Source organism: Pholis gunnellus (assembly GCF_910591455.1).
Source record: "Pholis gunnellus genome assembly, chromosome: 8".
Lineage (NCBI taxonomy): Eukaryota > Metazoa > Chordata > Actinopteri > Perciformes > Pholidae > Pholis > Pholis gunnellus.
In genome coordinates, this window is record NC_136534.1 from 12,814,051 (window position 1) to 12,829,800 (window position 15,750).

At 40.7% G+C, this 15,750-nt stretch overlaps 3 protein-coding genes across 4 annotated transcripts; 2 read left to right on the forward strand and 1 right to left on the reverse strand.

Annotated features, from left to right (window-relative positions):
- Positions 1-1,676: 1,676 nt before the first annotated feature.
- On the reverse strand, positions 1,677-3,015 carry nr0b2a (nuclear receptor subfamily 0, group B, member 2a). Its single transcript, XM_079164544.1, has 2 exons — positions 2,438-3,015; positions 1,677-2,293 (listed from the first exon to the last, which is right to left on the reverse strand). Exons 1-2 carry the CDS (start codon positions 2,970-2,972, stop codon positions 2,052-2,054), a joined length of 777 nt encoding a protein of 258 aa, XP_079020670.1. The 5' UTR covers positions 2,973-3,015; the 3' UTR covers positions 1,677-2,051.
- A 4,837-nt stretch (positions 3,016-7,852) lies between these two features.
- On the forward strand, positions 7,853-10,746 carry gpatch3 (G patch domain containing 3; the record flags this gene model as incomplete). Its single annotated transcript, XM_079164538.1, has 7 exons — positions 7,853-8,354; positions 8,731-9,197; positions 9,336-9,510; positions 9,931-9,990; positions 10,092-10,213; positions 10,297-10,424; positions 10,504-10,746. The coding sequence occupies 7 exons, from the start codon at positions 7,853-7,855 to the stop codon at positions 10,685-10,687; spliced, it is 1,638 nt and encodes a 545-aa protein (XP_079020664.1). The 3' UTR covers positions 10,688-10,746.
- A 270-nt stretch (positions 10,747-11,016) lies between these two features.
- On the forward strand, positions 11,017-14,597 carry gpn2 (GPN-loop GTPase 2). Of its 2 annotated transcripts, none has more exons than XM_079164542.1 (6): positions 11,017-11,076; positions 11,287-11,802; positions 11,897-12,053; positions 12,153-12,313; positions 13,690-13,820; positions 14,021-14,597. In XM_079164542.1, the coding sequence occupies exons 2-6, from the start codon at positions 11,383-11,385 to the stop codon at positions 14,091-14,093; spliced, it is 942 nt and encodes a 313-aa protein (XP_079020668.1). In that variant the 5' UTR covers positions 11,017-11,076; positions 11,287-11,382; the 3' UTR covers positions 14,094-14,597. The 2 variants fall into 2 exon arrangements, with proteins under 2 accessions (XP_079020668.1, XP_079020669.1); XM_079164543.1 differs by having other exon boundaries at positions 11,039-11,076; positions 11,318-11,802.
- Positions 14,598-15,750: the final 1,153 nt, after the last annotated feature.

Consider the following 15,750-nt stretch of genomic DNA (forward strand, 5'->3'; position numbering starts at 1 on the left):
GAAACTCGTGTAGTTTTCATTTTAGCTTACAAAAAATCTATGCTGAAACATCCTACTATCCTACTAGCTACTTTTCCTCTTTAGCTCTTTGGATTATTGTTGTCAAACTCATCTCCGAGGTCACCGTGTTGTGCCAGGAAGGCTTTTTCCGCCCTCTGCAAAAGGAAGAACTCGTTTGGCTGGTTCTGCCAGAAAGGAAATAAAATCCTGGGGTTTGTCTTTGTCATTTATTGCAACGGGAAGAATCGGTGAGCAAAATCAGGAACTTAACCTGAACTTTGGGTCAAATTCATTTTAACTATATGAACCAACAATGTATATTTTAAGATATATTATAGTCTTAAAAGTAGTTTGCCCTTTAGAAGTTGCAGCTGTCCGATTAGTAGTAACAATGTGCATGTAATAAGCGCCAAAGATAAAAAAAAAAACAATGTGAAGACTTCAGACATGTTTTTGATCAGCACAATAAGGCAGATACCTGCAGTTAATCTAAATTCTTCTGTGTCAAATGTTGCGCCTGTATTGTTTGTGGTGTGCTGTAGTTGCCCTGTGTAACCCCGTTTCCTCTGGCTCTGCCCCCGCCAGCATATTCCTGTTTTACCTGTATGAGGTGTCATGCAAAAGCTCACTGTTTCACAACTAGCATACCACAGGCTGGGACGAATCCAGAGGGCTTGTTCTATATCACATATCTAGCCTGCAGATTATTAATAATGCGCTGGGATTTTCTTTTTTGGATAGTTGATTCAGCATTCACATATTTCATCCGATTTAGTGCATGAAAACTGTGGTAATTGTTTTGTGTCGTGCTTTTATTTTGTTAAACGTTTGTGTATGTGACAAATAGATCAGGGCTCAGGTTTAGTTCGCTTGGGAATGCTTCTGTGGGATTCTAGTTTCTCAGAGTAAACATGTGACTTTCACTGTTTTCCATGAGAGGGAGACAGAGCACCGACTGAAATGACTAATTTGTGGTCATAAGAGAAACATGAAAGGGGGGTTTACTTTCCTACATTTCTCAGTCTCTCTAGCTTGGTGTGAGGTGATCAAACGTTCACATGATTATGAAATTTAGAGAGAAAAATGATATGATCACCAGTGATATGAACACTTACCTTTGGTTTCAACACAGTCTGTAAAAACATGAAGGTGAACACAGCATGTATGAATCAGATATGCTTTCTCATAATAAGTTGTATCCAACACTAACAATGACAGACTGTCGCTTACTGGGTTTAAACCAAGTGTTAGTCTTACATTTTAAAAGTTACTTCAAAATTTGTGAAAAACTACTGTTGGCCAATTACAATGTATTCTTTTTTTGTAGGCTTCTTTGAAGCTGCAACTATTGAAAGGACTTTTCAAATCACCCATATTTTCAGTGTTTTTAGAGACAACTCTGTTAGATCCAGGGAATTCACTGTGACACATTTGCTAGGTTTGGTAACTGTGGCGCCTTAAAAGGAATTTCAAATAAAGAGGCTTGAGCAATACTTGGCTGCACAACATGTCCGTAATGTGGGACCAGTTGTGTTGAAGATGTTCATAACAGAGTGTCTATACCCGGTGCAGCACCTGCTACTTAAAACAAATACTCTGACTTGCTGTGAGAATAATGAAACGGGTCTTCACTGTTACGTTCATGTACAAAAATATATTTATTTGAAATGTTCTGGTATTGCGGCATGTATTTACAACAGCGAAGCACACAGAAAAGACCTTCAACATAAGATACAGTATATTTAAAGTGGGCACAGTCTCTGTTTATGTGAAGGTCAAATCTTTCAACTTCAGCGGATACAAGATGTTCAGACCTGAGCTTCAATGTGAATATAACTTATTCACAGTCTCTTTTTCACCAATTCCCACAGTTTGTGTTGGCTATTGTAAGTGCTTTTTTCTTTAGCAGTCCACTGTCAGGCATTCCTCCATATCATGAGGAAAACATTGCTTCGGTTGGTCAACGATAAGTTCTGCATCACCACAGTGAAAATCATTGGATTCCACCTTCTCCAGGACAGTTATAGCACACAGCGTCCACCTGTCCTCTTCTATCTGCAGAAGAGCATGTCGACCAACAGCTCCAGCAGATCCGCCTGGCCCGTCACGGGCCGGAAGAAGAGTTCAGCAATGAGGCTCGGTGTGATGCTCTGCAGCATGGAGGCTGTGAGGAGGATTCGAGCAAAGCGCCCCTGGTTCCCTGGGTGAAGGAGCTGGACCACCTCGCTGAGGGCGTGCTGAGCCTCCTGTTGCAAGCCTTCAACAAACAGAGCTGCCTTTAAATCTGGGACATCTGTTGGATGTAAAGACATGGAATTAAATACTGAAACATACATGTACAATGCAGCTTTTGCAGTGTTCTTCCAGCAGGGATCGGAAATTTACTCTGAGAGCCAAGTGTTCTCATCTCTACATCCAACATCAGATGTATACATACCTGGATTAAATATTGTGATCCCTTTGAGGTATGCATACTCCTTTGGACTCAAATCCAAACTCCAGAACTTTTTGAGGCAGGACTGGAGTTTGCTGACACCGGCCATGGTGGGCGGCTCCCTCTCCATCTCGTCTCTCTCCTGACGATTTAGGAGAATCTTTTTCAGCATGCTGTCAGCGGGCGTGTCCGTCACCTCGAAGTCCACGTGCTCCTGGGCCAGACCCAAAATAAAGAGCGGTGCCCAGCAGCTTTTGAGGAGTGAGAACTGGTCGTTTGTTGGCATCTGGTTGAAAGCAGGTAAGTTCTTCATGAAATGGACAGTTTTGACCAGAACTGCTGATGCTTCTTTGCAGATCTCAGATGGCCTTTTCAAGCACACGGTCCGTCGCAGCTCACAGTTGCATCTATGAGTCATTGAATTGTAGTTGAAGCTGTTTTGGCTTGGTTTGCTGTTATCCATTTGGCTCAGGATGTTGTAGAGGATTGGATTCGAAAGCATGTCGCTGTTGGTTGCACAATGACACCTGTTATCCATTTTTTTAGGCTGCAGAGATCTATGTAGTTAAACGTAAGAGACCTCTCGACGGATGGGCTCTGCAAGAGCTTGTGAGTACTGTTGCTTCCTCCAGTGTCCCCGTATTTATAAGGCCAACCCACCCTGCTAAGTGGACCTTGACATGTCAATACTCTCTGTGAAAAACAACCATGCCCTCTGCCAGGTGACTGACGGAATAACCCTGGGAAACTGATAAGCTTTTCTCAATGAAAATGAGTTGGCGGAGTAACGGCTGGAAATCAAGAGGGTTGGGCCTTATCTTGTAGCCGGTGTCATTAACCCAGGCAGTACCAAGCTACCAAGGACTGCAGAGGCAATTAGCCGCACACTGTGTCTCTGCATACTGCCAGCTCAGACCTGGAAAGAAGCCAAAGCAAGGGCATTAACCTGTAAGTTATGTCCTCAGGAGGTGTAAGAAGTTTTGTTTTGTTTTTAAAATAAATGCATCCGATTGTAATCTCGGAACAGGACTGGAATTTTTTAAACCTAAATTGGTGGTATAACACTGCCCACCCTATTGGTTTGGCTTTGATATTGATACAATGAATTAAAATGCAGGCTTTTAGAAATACTACTGAGGTCATTCGTCCCTCCAAACACCAGAGACAAAGAAGAAAGAATCTTTCATTTAAAAAACTTTCAATAATTCAGCTAATTGTTAAGTTATGCTTTCTGTATTTTACTCATAACATGTCAACACATTGAGTCTCACAAGTTTATCCCCACACTAGCAGCTCTTTGAGGCTGTACTTAGACACAGTGCTGCTTTGAATGAAATATTCATCATCAAACGTCTTTATGCTGACATCCGATGGAAATGTTAACCTACTGATATTAAGCAAGTACATTTCTTTCAAACCATTTCCACCATGTTAGTTTAGCATATTAGCTTGCAAACATTTGGTTATCAGCACTAAACACAAAGTACAGCTGATGAGAGTGTAATTAGGTATACATCAAAGTTAAGATTGAATGTTGAAATGTATGATTTGACATTACGGTTATTACAATTCAGCCTAAGGGTGTATGAGTGTATGTCACAAATATAATTACAATCCATCCAATTAAAAAACACACAACCTCGTTGTGGTACTGAAGGAAACTTTATTGGATTATTGAAAGTCAGCAGGATTCATCCTCTGGGGAACATGAGTGTCTAGACTATATGGTGAGATACTTCAATTTGGACTAATTTGGATTAATAACAAAACAAAAATTGAGGTGGCCGGCTGATACCACTGAAGGTCGTCCATTTAGTTAAAATAATGTATAAAGGCCCCATGATTGAAGTGCATTTTACATTGGAAACTCTTCAGTTGTGTTAATGCTAGATTTCGTACAGTGATGACATTAGATCGATGGTTCATATAGAAGAAAAGAATTCCAGTTTATGGCGTCTGTAACAGGTGGTACAATGTTCCAGTTGTCATTTAGACGAGTTTACCCTAATTTGTTATCTTCCCTGTGCCTGGCACGGAGGCTTGAGGCTGATAAGGTAATGAGCTTAATTTATTGTTGTCAGAAATAAACAAACTTCTCCTTTTCAATGACAAGATCTTTCGGTTTAGACATTTAGCACCACATTTTCCACATTGTATAGTAGACAGGTGACAGGATACATAACATATCATACTTTTGTGGGGACACCTGCTGCACAAGCCAAGAAGCATGGAAGCATCATTATTGAAGTTTCAGAGGAAGACCTGAACCACAGAGCAGCAGGGTCAAGGACAGTTGACTGCAATAAAGAAATTACAAGCCAGACACAACTGACAGCACCAGTCACCGAATGTTTGTTTTACTTCATCGGTCTCTTTTCTTATCCCTTCAAAGAATTATCTAGAATAGGTTGCATAGCCTCCTTTTCTTTCCTGGGGTGATCTCATTATGATACACGACTACAGTGATGATTCGTGTAAGACGTGACTGAATCATAATGGACTTCTGCTTCGAATGCATGATATAAAAAAACACGTTAAGTTATCTACTAGAATGCGATCCTTCCAGCAAAGTGACTTGTAGTACCCTCAGAAAGCCCTCAAGCTTCATGAAGCAGGCTGACAGTTGTAAATGCTTGCGATAAGACTTGTGTTTATAGACGTTAGGAGCAGGCAGAGACGGACACGGAGGACAGGCGCTTATCTCCACCAAGACTGTAAAAATAAAATGGCCTTCAATCTATAAGAGGAGCGACTGCTGTATTCTGAGATCTGGCAAGGGAAACAGATGAAGCATGATGTAATGGCTGGCACCTTAAGGAGGTCTTAGTCTTTAAAAAAAATAGTATTTAAATACATACCAACTCTAAAATGTATGAAGACACTTGACTGTAATAGCATTATCAAGTTAAGACTAAAATAATAAATAATAGGACAATCATTACATCATTTTGAATATAATTGTGTCAGACTGTTGGCTTTTCTGGTACGGTTTTCTCCCAAATATTGACTTTTCTTGACGTTCTACTTTTCCCAGGTCGTTGAACTCTTGTGCTTGACACCATGTCTAGTCCATGACACTTAACCTTGACCGACTGCTAATACAGCCGAGGTTCATTTGCCTGACTCTGTTCTCAGAAGGTCATTAACCCAGAGGGGACAGTTATTCTTACACCATGCGCGGGGTCATTTCAATCATCAGGGAAAAAAATAATTTGATTTTCCTGGAATTTTAAATTTAAATACATTTTCAGTTATTTCAGGTTCACCAAAAAAATGATTTATTCTATCAATTTACAAGAGACCACACATTTAAACAGTATAAGCCAGATCCAATCCAACAAGACAGTTTGAATGATTTTCTAGTCGAGAACAATATTCAGAAATTGCTGAAAAAAGATTCCCAATACTGGAGGAATCAGAGTGAATACTAATGAAATGGTCCATCCTGTGTCTTTGCATTATACAGGCTTTTGAGATAAAGTTAGTAAACTTAAACACATCAATATAAAACCATATGTGTACACCACAATATTTCAGGGTTTTGAAATGAAATTCCTCTTTCTTCTTTTTTTCCCCTTTATTTATTTTTTTGCATTGACATACTGTACTTCTAGACTGTGCGCTGATGTTGACTAGGTAGTACTTCGAAAAGCATTAGTTACATACTGACTAGCATAATGCTTATGTTGATAACATCTAAACTTCAATACTTTTTAGGCACTGACCAAGAAGTGATGCTACTGAAAGTTGGCATTGAATGATTGTTGTGAATGAATGTTTAGTTATCCTTTGATTAGATAGATTTGTTCAATAGAGGGAAAGATTTTTGTTTTTAATGATTTTTATTTATGAAAAAAATGTAAACAATACTGAGTGCCACAGTTTAATTGTAAATCTCTATCTTCATTTTATGGATGAGGCCAAAACTCCAGTGCAGTGACTCATGATCTGGTAGGTCTTCTCTTTCTTGCTCAATGGTTTTTTATGTGTATTTTATTTTCCAGAACAAATCGATAATAGGTGCATCTATTTGTGGGACTCTGAGTGCCTGTACACAGCAGGGCTCTCGTGTGTATGAAATACATGTTTGAAAGTTGAATTCTTTCAGTATTCTACCTGCACTGTTCTTTTATAAACCTAAATTGATAATGAATTTCTGACTTAACTCATACCTTGTAAAAAAGTTAAAAACACAAGTAAAAACACTCTTGATAATTAGCATTAACTTCCACAACCCAGATTGGCTATGACTAACACACACAATAAGTGTGTAATATGTGTAAAGTGATGTCAGGGTACAGTTACTCCACTCTAGTTTTACTGCCTATTACTATCAAACACAATGATAAAAGCTGAGGTGAAGGCCAAAGGAAGAGTTAGCCTGGGTTAATGAACTCTGGCTGAATACATTTATTGATTCTCTCTCTGAAAGAGGTTAAAAATGTACGAATGTGAAAGATTTTTTAACGCTTCTTAAAAGACAGACTCAAGCCTTACTGCCCTTTTGCCTAAATCAAATAGATATGTCATTTAAAAACAGAGCCAGAAATGCTGTCTTTTAATTGTCATTTGAGTCTAACAGTTTCATTTCTCCTTTTAGCATTTTAACTTTGAATCTTATCGAGGATACAGGGATCAATGTGAGTTGCTTGTTCAAAATGAATGTTAATTTCCACAGCTGACCATTAAGAAGAATCTCTCCTTAAAATGCCTGTACTAAGGATTTGACTATTTCCCCCCTTTGTACAAAGGTTTTTTTGTTGGTTTGTTTTTCCTTGTCAGGGAGCTTTTGTGTCTTACACCACTGATGTGGTCTATAAAGCAGAGTCAGACATTGTATGAGCTGAACTGCTCTTTGTTTATCTGTGGATGGACATCAATATCACTCTATTTCAATCTCTGCTAAATATAATTTCTTGGATATCGGGGATGTTTTGACTGGACTGCAACAATTTCATGGTGAAACAACAATGCACATAGATACATAGGGCCCACAGAGATTATGTTTCATTATTTGGGATATATGGCTCGATATTAGAGATAGATACTGTCATGAAAGATAAAGATATAACTAGAAATCTAATCATTATTTTTGAGCATGGAGATAATGTATCTTCTATCTTTTAACATGGAACTCTTTGTTCGTTTTGCTGTGAAATGTATGATATAACACATACAGTGTACTCTATAATACATGCAATGTCTATATAAATATTTTCTATATCGAAATGGTCATACATAAAACTATATAATAGTGTAATATAAAGAATATGCTGTGGAGTAGCAAAGAAGTTCCCTGGTAGTAATCGTTGGAGAGTAACGTTTCTCTAACGTCTCAGGAAGCGGAAGTGAGGTAATTTTTGAATGTCGTTCTGATGACGTATACTGTCCAGAAAAAAACACACAAAAAAAACAATCATGGCGGACTCCGAAACCGTATCCACCGTGTATTTAGCAATAAGCAACATTCCTGTTGCTCTACGCTCCGCAGATTTGAGGAATTATTTCAGTCAGTTCATAGAAAGTGGCGGTTTTCAGTGTTTTCACTACCGACATCGACCGGAGGTTCTCAGGGAGACCGAGGTGTCCGAGGACACCGTGTGTAGCGACGGTGAAGAGGGCAGCTCGGAGGCTGACCGAGTAACGTCACCGGTAAACAGCTCAAAGTCTTCGGAGGCTGACCGCGTATCGTTACCGGTAAACAGCTCCAAGTGTTTGGAGGCTGACCGCGTAACGTTACCGGTAAACAGCTCCGTGAAGACGCAGACGGTGAAGACGTGCTGCTGTATCGCCTCTCTTCATGCGAAAGATGCCGACCGACTCGTCAAGATGTACGCGGGGAATCACTGGATTGACCCGAAGGGGAACTGGCTGGCTAGACGTTGTGTTATTAAGAGAGTGAAGGTCTCACATGAACACGGTTAGTGAAACTTTACATACCGGTAACGTTATAAATAGAACTGTAGGAAGACTTAACGGGGATAGGGGACACATAGACCGTGTCGTTTTGTCTGGGTTTGACATGTTTGTTGTGCCATATTAACGATTTTATATCCACCTAATGTTTGATATTTTCCCTTAAAAAGTGAGTTGAAGATTAAATAAATGATCAAAGTTGCAGCTGTCATTTTAAATCAGAAAACTAACTAATTCATAGTTAGTTTTCTAACTTATGTCATAACTGACATAAGTCAGTTATGTCATCTGTATCATGGCTTCCTTGTGTCACAGCTTATTACTACAGATATGAAGTGTTATTGCTGCTTGTACATCAAATTGTTACTTATTTCTTCCAGATGATGGGTCATTCCCTTACAAATCAAAGCACGAGCAGCGCTACCGGGTGTCCTTAACAGAGCGTTTCACAGAGGCGGACCTCAAAAGTTTGTCTGAGCTGAATCCACCAGCTCTGATGCAGAATGGGAACGTGGGCACACCAGTGAAAGTCTTCCTGCAGCTCATCCAGTCCTGCCGACTGCCTCCGCGTCTCATCCGCAAGTTGGGCCTCACTTTCCCCAAGACCAGCTCCAACCGGCGTTACGGTAATGTGCCTTTCCATTATCGGGACACCTGGACTCTTCCAGCCACAGAAGAGACCGTGTCAACAGCTGCTGGACATGAAATATCAGGTCCGGGCTTTTTGGCTGCTCCGTTCTCAAGACGGAGGAAGCTGTTTGATCACGTAGCGACGACAGAGACGGATAAGCCACAGAAAGAAGAAGAAGAGGAGGAGGAGGAGGATGCACAGTCAAATGCGGATGATGTGGGTTTGAATCCATTCATATTTATTTGTAAAATGTCAAATATAAATGCACCTGTAGGGTGTGATGTAGGGCTGCATGAATTGTCCCCAACATCCCTTCTCTGTGTTTTTGACAATCATTCATCTTGTTGGTTGTAGGATGATGATTGGTGTGAGGAGTGGGAGCGCCACGAGGCTTTGCACGAGGACGTAACGAGCCAGGAGCGAAGCAAAGAGCGGCTGTTCGAAGAAGAGATTGAGTTGAAGTGGGAGAAGGGCGGCTCGGGCCTGGTGTTCTACACCGACGCCCAATACTGGCAGGAGGAAGAAGGAGGTATGCAACCAAAACAATCCTGCCGTTTTCCACACTGAGCAAAGGAAGCTCTTTATGTGTACCTCTGGACGTGTATAATAACATATGTTTATACTTTAAAAATCACATATGAAGTTTGATCTGATTGATGTTAACAACATTACCCAGCATGGTTATGGGAAGTCAAACCAAAACAATACATTTTAGCTGTGTTGTGTAGTTTATATCTGACAACATAATTGGAATAGACCAACTCAATTCCACTCTTGAATTACAATAATAGACATTAAAAGATAAACTGATGTCTGCAGAATTTGTCCAAATCTATTCAAAACACATTCATATGATTTTCTTTTGTTGCTACTACTACTTTAAATAATGTGTATTAGCTTGATGATGTATTGATAACATTTATGTCTCCTGTAATATTTTTTTTTTTAGATTTTGACGAACAAACGACAGACGACTGGGATGTCGACATGAGCGTTTACTATGATAAAGGTATCTGAAGTTTGTTTTACATCTGTGATTAACGAAGGGAACCAAACTGAATTATTTCTGCAGGATCAGGTTTTTCTTTAACCCAGCTCTTCCTCTCACAGATGGAGGTGATATGGATGCCCGTGACTATGTCCGAATGCGGTACGAAAAAAGGCGGAGGGAGGGTCTTGAAGACAGATCTGGACACAGTCAGACTATCGGCTGCTTTGAGAGGTTTACTAAGGTAAGCAGATGGGCTATTATTTGATGACATCTTTTCTACCAAAGCCTATATGAGCACATCTGTAATTTTTTCTCTTCTTTTAGGGCTTTGGTCGTCGTTTGATGGAAAAGCAGGGTTGGAAGGACGGTGACGGGTTGGGACACAGTCAGGTTGGGATCCCAGATGCCCTTGAGGGTGAGGGCCAACATCCCAACTGTAAAAGAGGCTTTGGGTACGTATGAGCACATAAAAGACATCACCAAACACTGTTTTAAGTGCCCTCCTGATGCTAATGTATTTCTTCTCTGCAGGTATCATGGAGAGAGACTTGTCATACATCCTGTAAAGAAGGCCCGGACAGATTTTCATATAACCACAGCGTATGACAAACCCAAAGACATCGATGGAGGCGACACCTTGCTGAGACGTCAACCAAACACTAGTATGAAGTACAGAGGCTGGCAGCCAGGTGGCACCATCGGCCCACAACGATAACAGCTACATTATTTTTATTCTGTACATTTTGTACTCGCATATTTATATAACTGTGTTAATAAAGCATTTTTTTAAAACTTTTCATTCCACTTGTGCAGATTTTGTCTTTGTATAAGATTATGTAATATCTAAAATTGCAGACTCACACAAACACTTGTTTTCGTATGTCAATGGTTCGTATTGTTATGGAACTTTATGGTGTTTCTTAATGATAAATAATGACAAATAATATATTAAGTTCTATCACAGAGGATAGTGTGGTGCCCCGTGTCAAACGACAATCACTGCTTTTATTCTGACATCATGGTTACGTAACCCGGATGTACTTAGTAGCGTAGCCAGTTAGCTATCAGCCCATGTACGCATGCAAACATAACGGCGGCAGAAAGGTAATTATCCATCAGCACTTGTTACATTTGCAAATAAAAGCCTCAAGTGAAACAGAAAATGTCGCTAACATTAGTCACACTTCTCTATGGCCACACATAAACTTACAAATAGTTACCGAGGTTTAGCTTTGTAAGTAACGTTAACTGTTGAGTAGGCTGAACTTTAATATATATGCTAATATCTGACACTGGCTGATGCGACCCTGCCAGGTAACAACCTGGATGCTGGTTCCCTGCATAGGACATCACACGTGACCCCTCTGACATCCTGGTCCCCCGTCTCATGTGATCCTCCACATTGAAACCATGTCCAGTCAGACCGGAGCAGCGTCCCCCCTGCGCTTCGGCCAGGTGGTCATTGGGCCCCCGGGCTCAGGGAAGACCACGTACTGTCAGGGGATGCAGGAATTCCTGACTCGACTCGGGCGCAAGGTGGTTGTGGTGAACATGGACCCCGCCAACGAAGGACTGCCGTATCCCTGCGCGGTAGATGTCTCGGAGCTCGTCACGCTGGACGATGTGATGGAGGGCTTGAAGCTCGGACCCAACGGCGGGCTCCTCTACTGTATGGATTATGTAGAAGCCAACCTGGACTGGTTAGAGAACAAGCTGAAGGAACACAGCGACTGTTACTTCCTGTTCGACTGTCCTGGACAAGTGGAGCTCTACACCCACCAGAGCTCAGTAAAGAACATCTTCTCACAACTGGCCAAGTGGAACTTCAGGGTGAGCTTCTGAAACAATCATGTGAATGATGATGTAACACAATGCCGATCACAGGTCTTATGACTCTCCCACCCGTTTCTCTCTCCTCTTTAAGCTGACATCCGTGCACCTTGTGGACTCCCACTACTGCGCTGACCCAGCCAAGTTCATCTCTGTGCTCTGCACCTCGCTGTCCACCATGCTGCACGTGGAGCTTCCCCACGTCAACGTCCTCTCCAAGATGGACTTGATTGAGCAGTATGGCACACTGGGTAAGTTGAGGGCTACATGGCTTTACCTCACAGACGAAACAAACGTTAACGCGAAGAGTCTTATGGTGACATGTTTCCTTATTCCGTATCCTTGCACAGCCTTCAACCTGGACTTCTACACAGAGGTCATGGATCTGACCTATCTCCTCGATCACCTCGCTGCAGACCCCTTCTTTAAGAAATTCCACCGTCTAAATGAAAAGTTGGCGGAGGTCATACAAGATTACAGCCTCGTCTCCTTTGTGCCTCTCAATGTACAGGTATCACTGTTTGCTGTCTTTTTAAATAATTTATCGTTATATATATATATATATATATATATATATATATATATTTCAATAGAATGATTGTCGGGTTCAATATAGTCTACACTGCCGGTGGTACATGCCAGTGAGACGTAATATTACTATTATTCCAATTGAAATAGGCTTCAGTGAATTAAAAGCGTAATTGCTGGAGGCCAGTTGTACATGGCTGTCATCAACCTTCTGAATTTAGAGTGATTGAATGAAAAGTAATTTATATAGGTTATATGCTGAACCAGCTTTAGTTATTTCAGGTATAAAATGTAACATATTTTCTCTCAAAGCGCAGGTTGTTGCTCTGCAGCCATCATTCTAACACCAAACAAAACTATTCCTCTGACCAGCCATTGGTTGTTGTCGTTGCTGCAGGAAGGTTAACACTGATCTACTGTATATTGCACAATACTACACACAAAGCTCACTTTTTTTTAAAACAGGTCTTATCTCAGTGATTACCTGTTACCTATTTTTACCTATTAGCATATTAACATATTTGACACCAAATATGAATTAATTATTCCCGTGTTATATTTCCATTCTGTGGGCTGATGAAAGGCCGCTGAGGGATGATGATTGTGTTATTGTAGATAGAGGTGGTGAAGGGGTTTAGTACCCACAGAACATCCATACTGAGAACAACTAGCTGAACCAAAAAAATCACTCAAAGACAAATTTCATCTCTTCAACAGGTAAATCATAAATCATTGTTAGCATCTTAAATCTAGCTCTGGATCAGTTTTCCACAGATGCATGGGGAGTGTTGTGTGTGCACTTTTTTTTCGTTCCTCTGCATTATGTCCTCATGGAGACTGATACGAGCCCAGTCTGTGTACCCAGAGAAAGGAGTCTAGACTGCTGTGCCATTACTGCGTATGGGACTATCAATTCATACCAATGGCAGGTTGGCACTCTTGTTTCCATCACGCTGAGAGATGAGCCTCGAAGCTGCTCTCGTCTTTTCTACCCCCTTTTAAATGAAGCAGCTGCTGGTTAAACAGTACATTTAAAAGAACAAAAACCCACAGTTTTGACTTTGAGAAGGACAATATGCTAAACTATATGCACGTGTAGCTGATCTCAAAATACTAAACCTTGATGAACACATTTCAAAGAGGGTTGAGGACCAATGAAACAAGTCAACACGGACTCTTGATAGGATCACTTTATACTGATATTTCAGAAACCAGAAATACATTATCTTTAAAACAGTGCATTATCAAGGTTTCATTAAGTGTTTTTATTTTTTCAACAAATCTTGTGCCATGGGATAGTTTTCGGTGAATTTCTACAGAGGAAAACCCCCCGAAATGCTTCTCTTCTCTGTCTCCCAGGACAAAGAGAGCATGATTCAGGTCTTGCGAGCCGTGGACAAAGCCAATGGCTACTGCTTTGGAGACCTGGAGGAGAGGAATCTGCAGGCCATGATGTCAGCTGCTGTGGGGGCAGACTTCCAGTTTGACTCGTATCCTTTCCTTATCACTACGGTGACTCATGGTGACTCATCTGGTTTAAAAGCAAACCTTAAGATTTACGGAAAGGTGGCTGAAAGACTGAATATTCTGGTGTTTCTAATGACTTAAAATGAATTGTGCTTAAAGTAACCTGAATCTTACAATATACATGTTTAAGATGTGATATTTTGTTTCCTTAACAGTACTTCAGTACTCTTGGAGTGCAAGAGCGATATGTTGAAACCGGGGGAAAGACTGTGGAGGAGGAAATGATGGATCTGTAAAGTGAAAAGCCCAAATAAAAAGGACAAAACTAGTTGCCTTTTTAGCACCAGTATACCAAGGGAGTCTTGGCAACATCCATCTAACTTGGCCTGGATTCTGAGCCTCTCTGCTAAAGTGGCAGTGGAGAGATGGGATCTATATTTGGGTGTTGTAGATGCTTCAAGGTTGCACCTCACCTCATAAAAATCCCAAGAAGGAACACTGAAGGGAGTGAATGCAAAGCTTTTCTTCAGTTGTCTCAGATTCATCGTATTTGTCACAAGGACGTTTTCAATAAATGCTGTAACATTTTCTTGAAATGTATCAAATGTAAAAGCCCTCATTTAGGATTTGTTTTGTTAAACGAGTATGGTCTCATTTTACGGAGCACAAAGATATCCCCACGGGTATGCATCATGTGGAGGTCCTATTCATTCTGAAACAAAGACTGCAATTAATATAAGCATTGTTTTGGGCCTTCTCCTTTTGGAATGCATTAACTGAAAATAAAAGATTCATGCTGATACTCCTTGGTGCTTATTATAGATTGCTGTTGCATAAATTAAAACGTTAGAGTGTTGTGTTTGTTTTAGAATTGGAGAAGTATGGTAAAGATGATACAGAGGATTTGATCTTTCCTCATGCGTGCCCTCCTGCCATGTGCATATATTAGTGAGCAGTACGACTGACAGATGCAGAACAGACCCTTCCCTTGATCTGTAGTGGGAAATAATGGAACTTGACAATCGGCAGTGCCTCAGAGATGCAATTGCGTGTGCGTGCAGTGGATAAGTAAATAACAAACACTTCATATTTTATGTTTATGAAACAAATTGTGATATTCTTATCCGTGCGTCAAATACTAGGCAGGTTAACAACCAACCAATTTGATTTCTAAATTTTAAAAAAAGAGTTGGGTGTCTGAACAAATGTAATACCAAATACTATAATACTATGTATAGAATAAACTATGATTCCAATGTTTTTTATTATAACGATGCAACATTTGCTCTCTGTTCTGTACAAATGGATATTTTGCAGCATGCTGGGTAAAATCTAATAAATCCAAAGAAATCATGGAATACCTAGTTATAACATAACTGCATGATGTCCAAAGAAAAATAAAATAAAACACATTGCCAGCACATCAGCAGTAGTGATGACTTTAGCCAGAGCCGAGTCCTTGTATGTTGGGGCCTATCTTTTGTCCAGCAGATGGCACATGCGCTTGCAAATCCTACTCCCAGATCCACAAAAAATCTGCTCCACCTTTTACCAGCAGCCAGAGCAGAAAAATTAAGTCAGGCGGGGAGAGGAAGCTACATTAAATCTGTTTCTGCACAACTGGCCCTGTGTCTGGTCTCTGGGATGGAAGACCCTCTGTCTTTATAAAAGCAACTAAAACTCACTTCTGAACTTGGGGGGAGATCACTTTCCCCACTGCTGCCGCTGTACTCTGTCCTAACCGTGAAACCCAGTTAAAAAAAAAACCAACATCCGCATTATAAATGCACCTCCCAACATCAAAAGCCCTCGTGCACACACGTCGAACACGAGGCGCGTGAGTGCATGTACTTCCCATGCATCACTGTAGCCAGTCTAAAATAAAGCGTGATCCACTTTGCGAGCTCGCACCGATGTGGGAAATCACATTAACCTTGTGTGGTATGATGTGGC

What these genes read in the sequence shown, in the direction of transcription:
- nr0b2a (XM_079164544.1), bottom strand. Translation starts at nt 2,972, where the DNA reads ATGGATAACAGGTGTCATTGTGCAACCAACAGCGACATGCTTTCGAAT. An exon ending in GATCACAATATTTAATCCAG is followed by an intron (nt 2,294 to 2,437) that starts GTATGTATACAT and finishes TACATCCAACAG; the next exon opens with ATGTCCCAGATTTAAAGGCA.
- gpn2 (XM_079164542.1), top strand. Translation starts at nt 11,383, where the DNA reads ATGTCCAGTCAGACCGGAGCAGCGTCCCCCCTGCGCTTCGGCCAGGTG. An exon ending in TTGTGCCTCTCAATGTACAG is followed by an intron (nt 12,314 to 13,689) that starts GTATCACTGTTT and finishes TCTGTCTCCCAG; the next exon opens with GACAAAGAGAGCATGATTCA. An exon ending in GCAGACTTCCAGTTTGACTC is followed by an intron (nt 13,821 to 14,020) that starts GTATCCTTTCCT and finishes ACAGTACTTCAG; the next exon opens with TACTCTTGGAGTGCAAGAGC.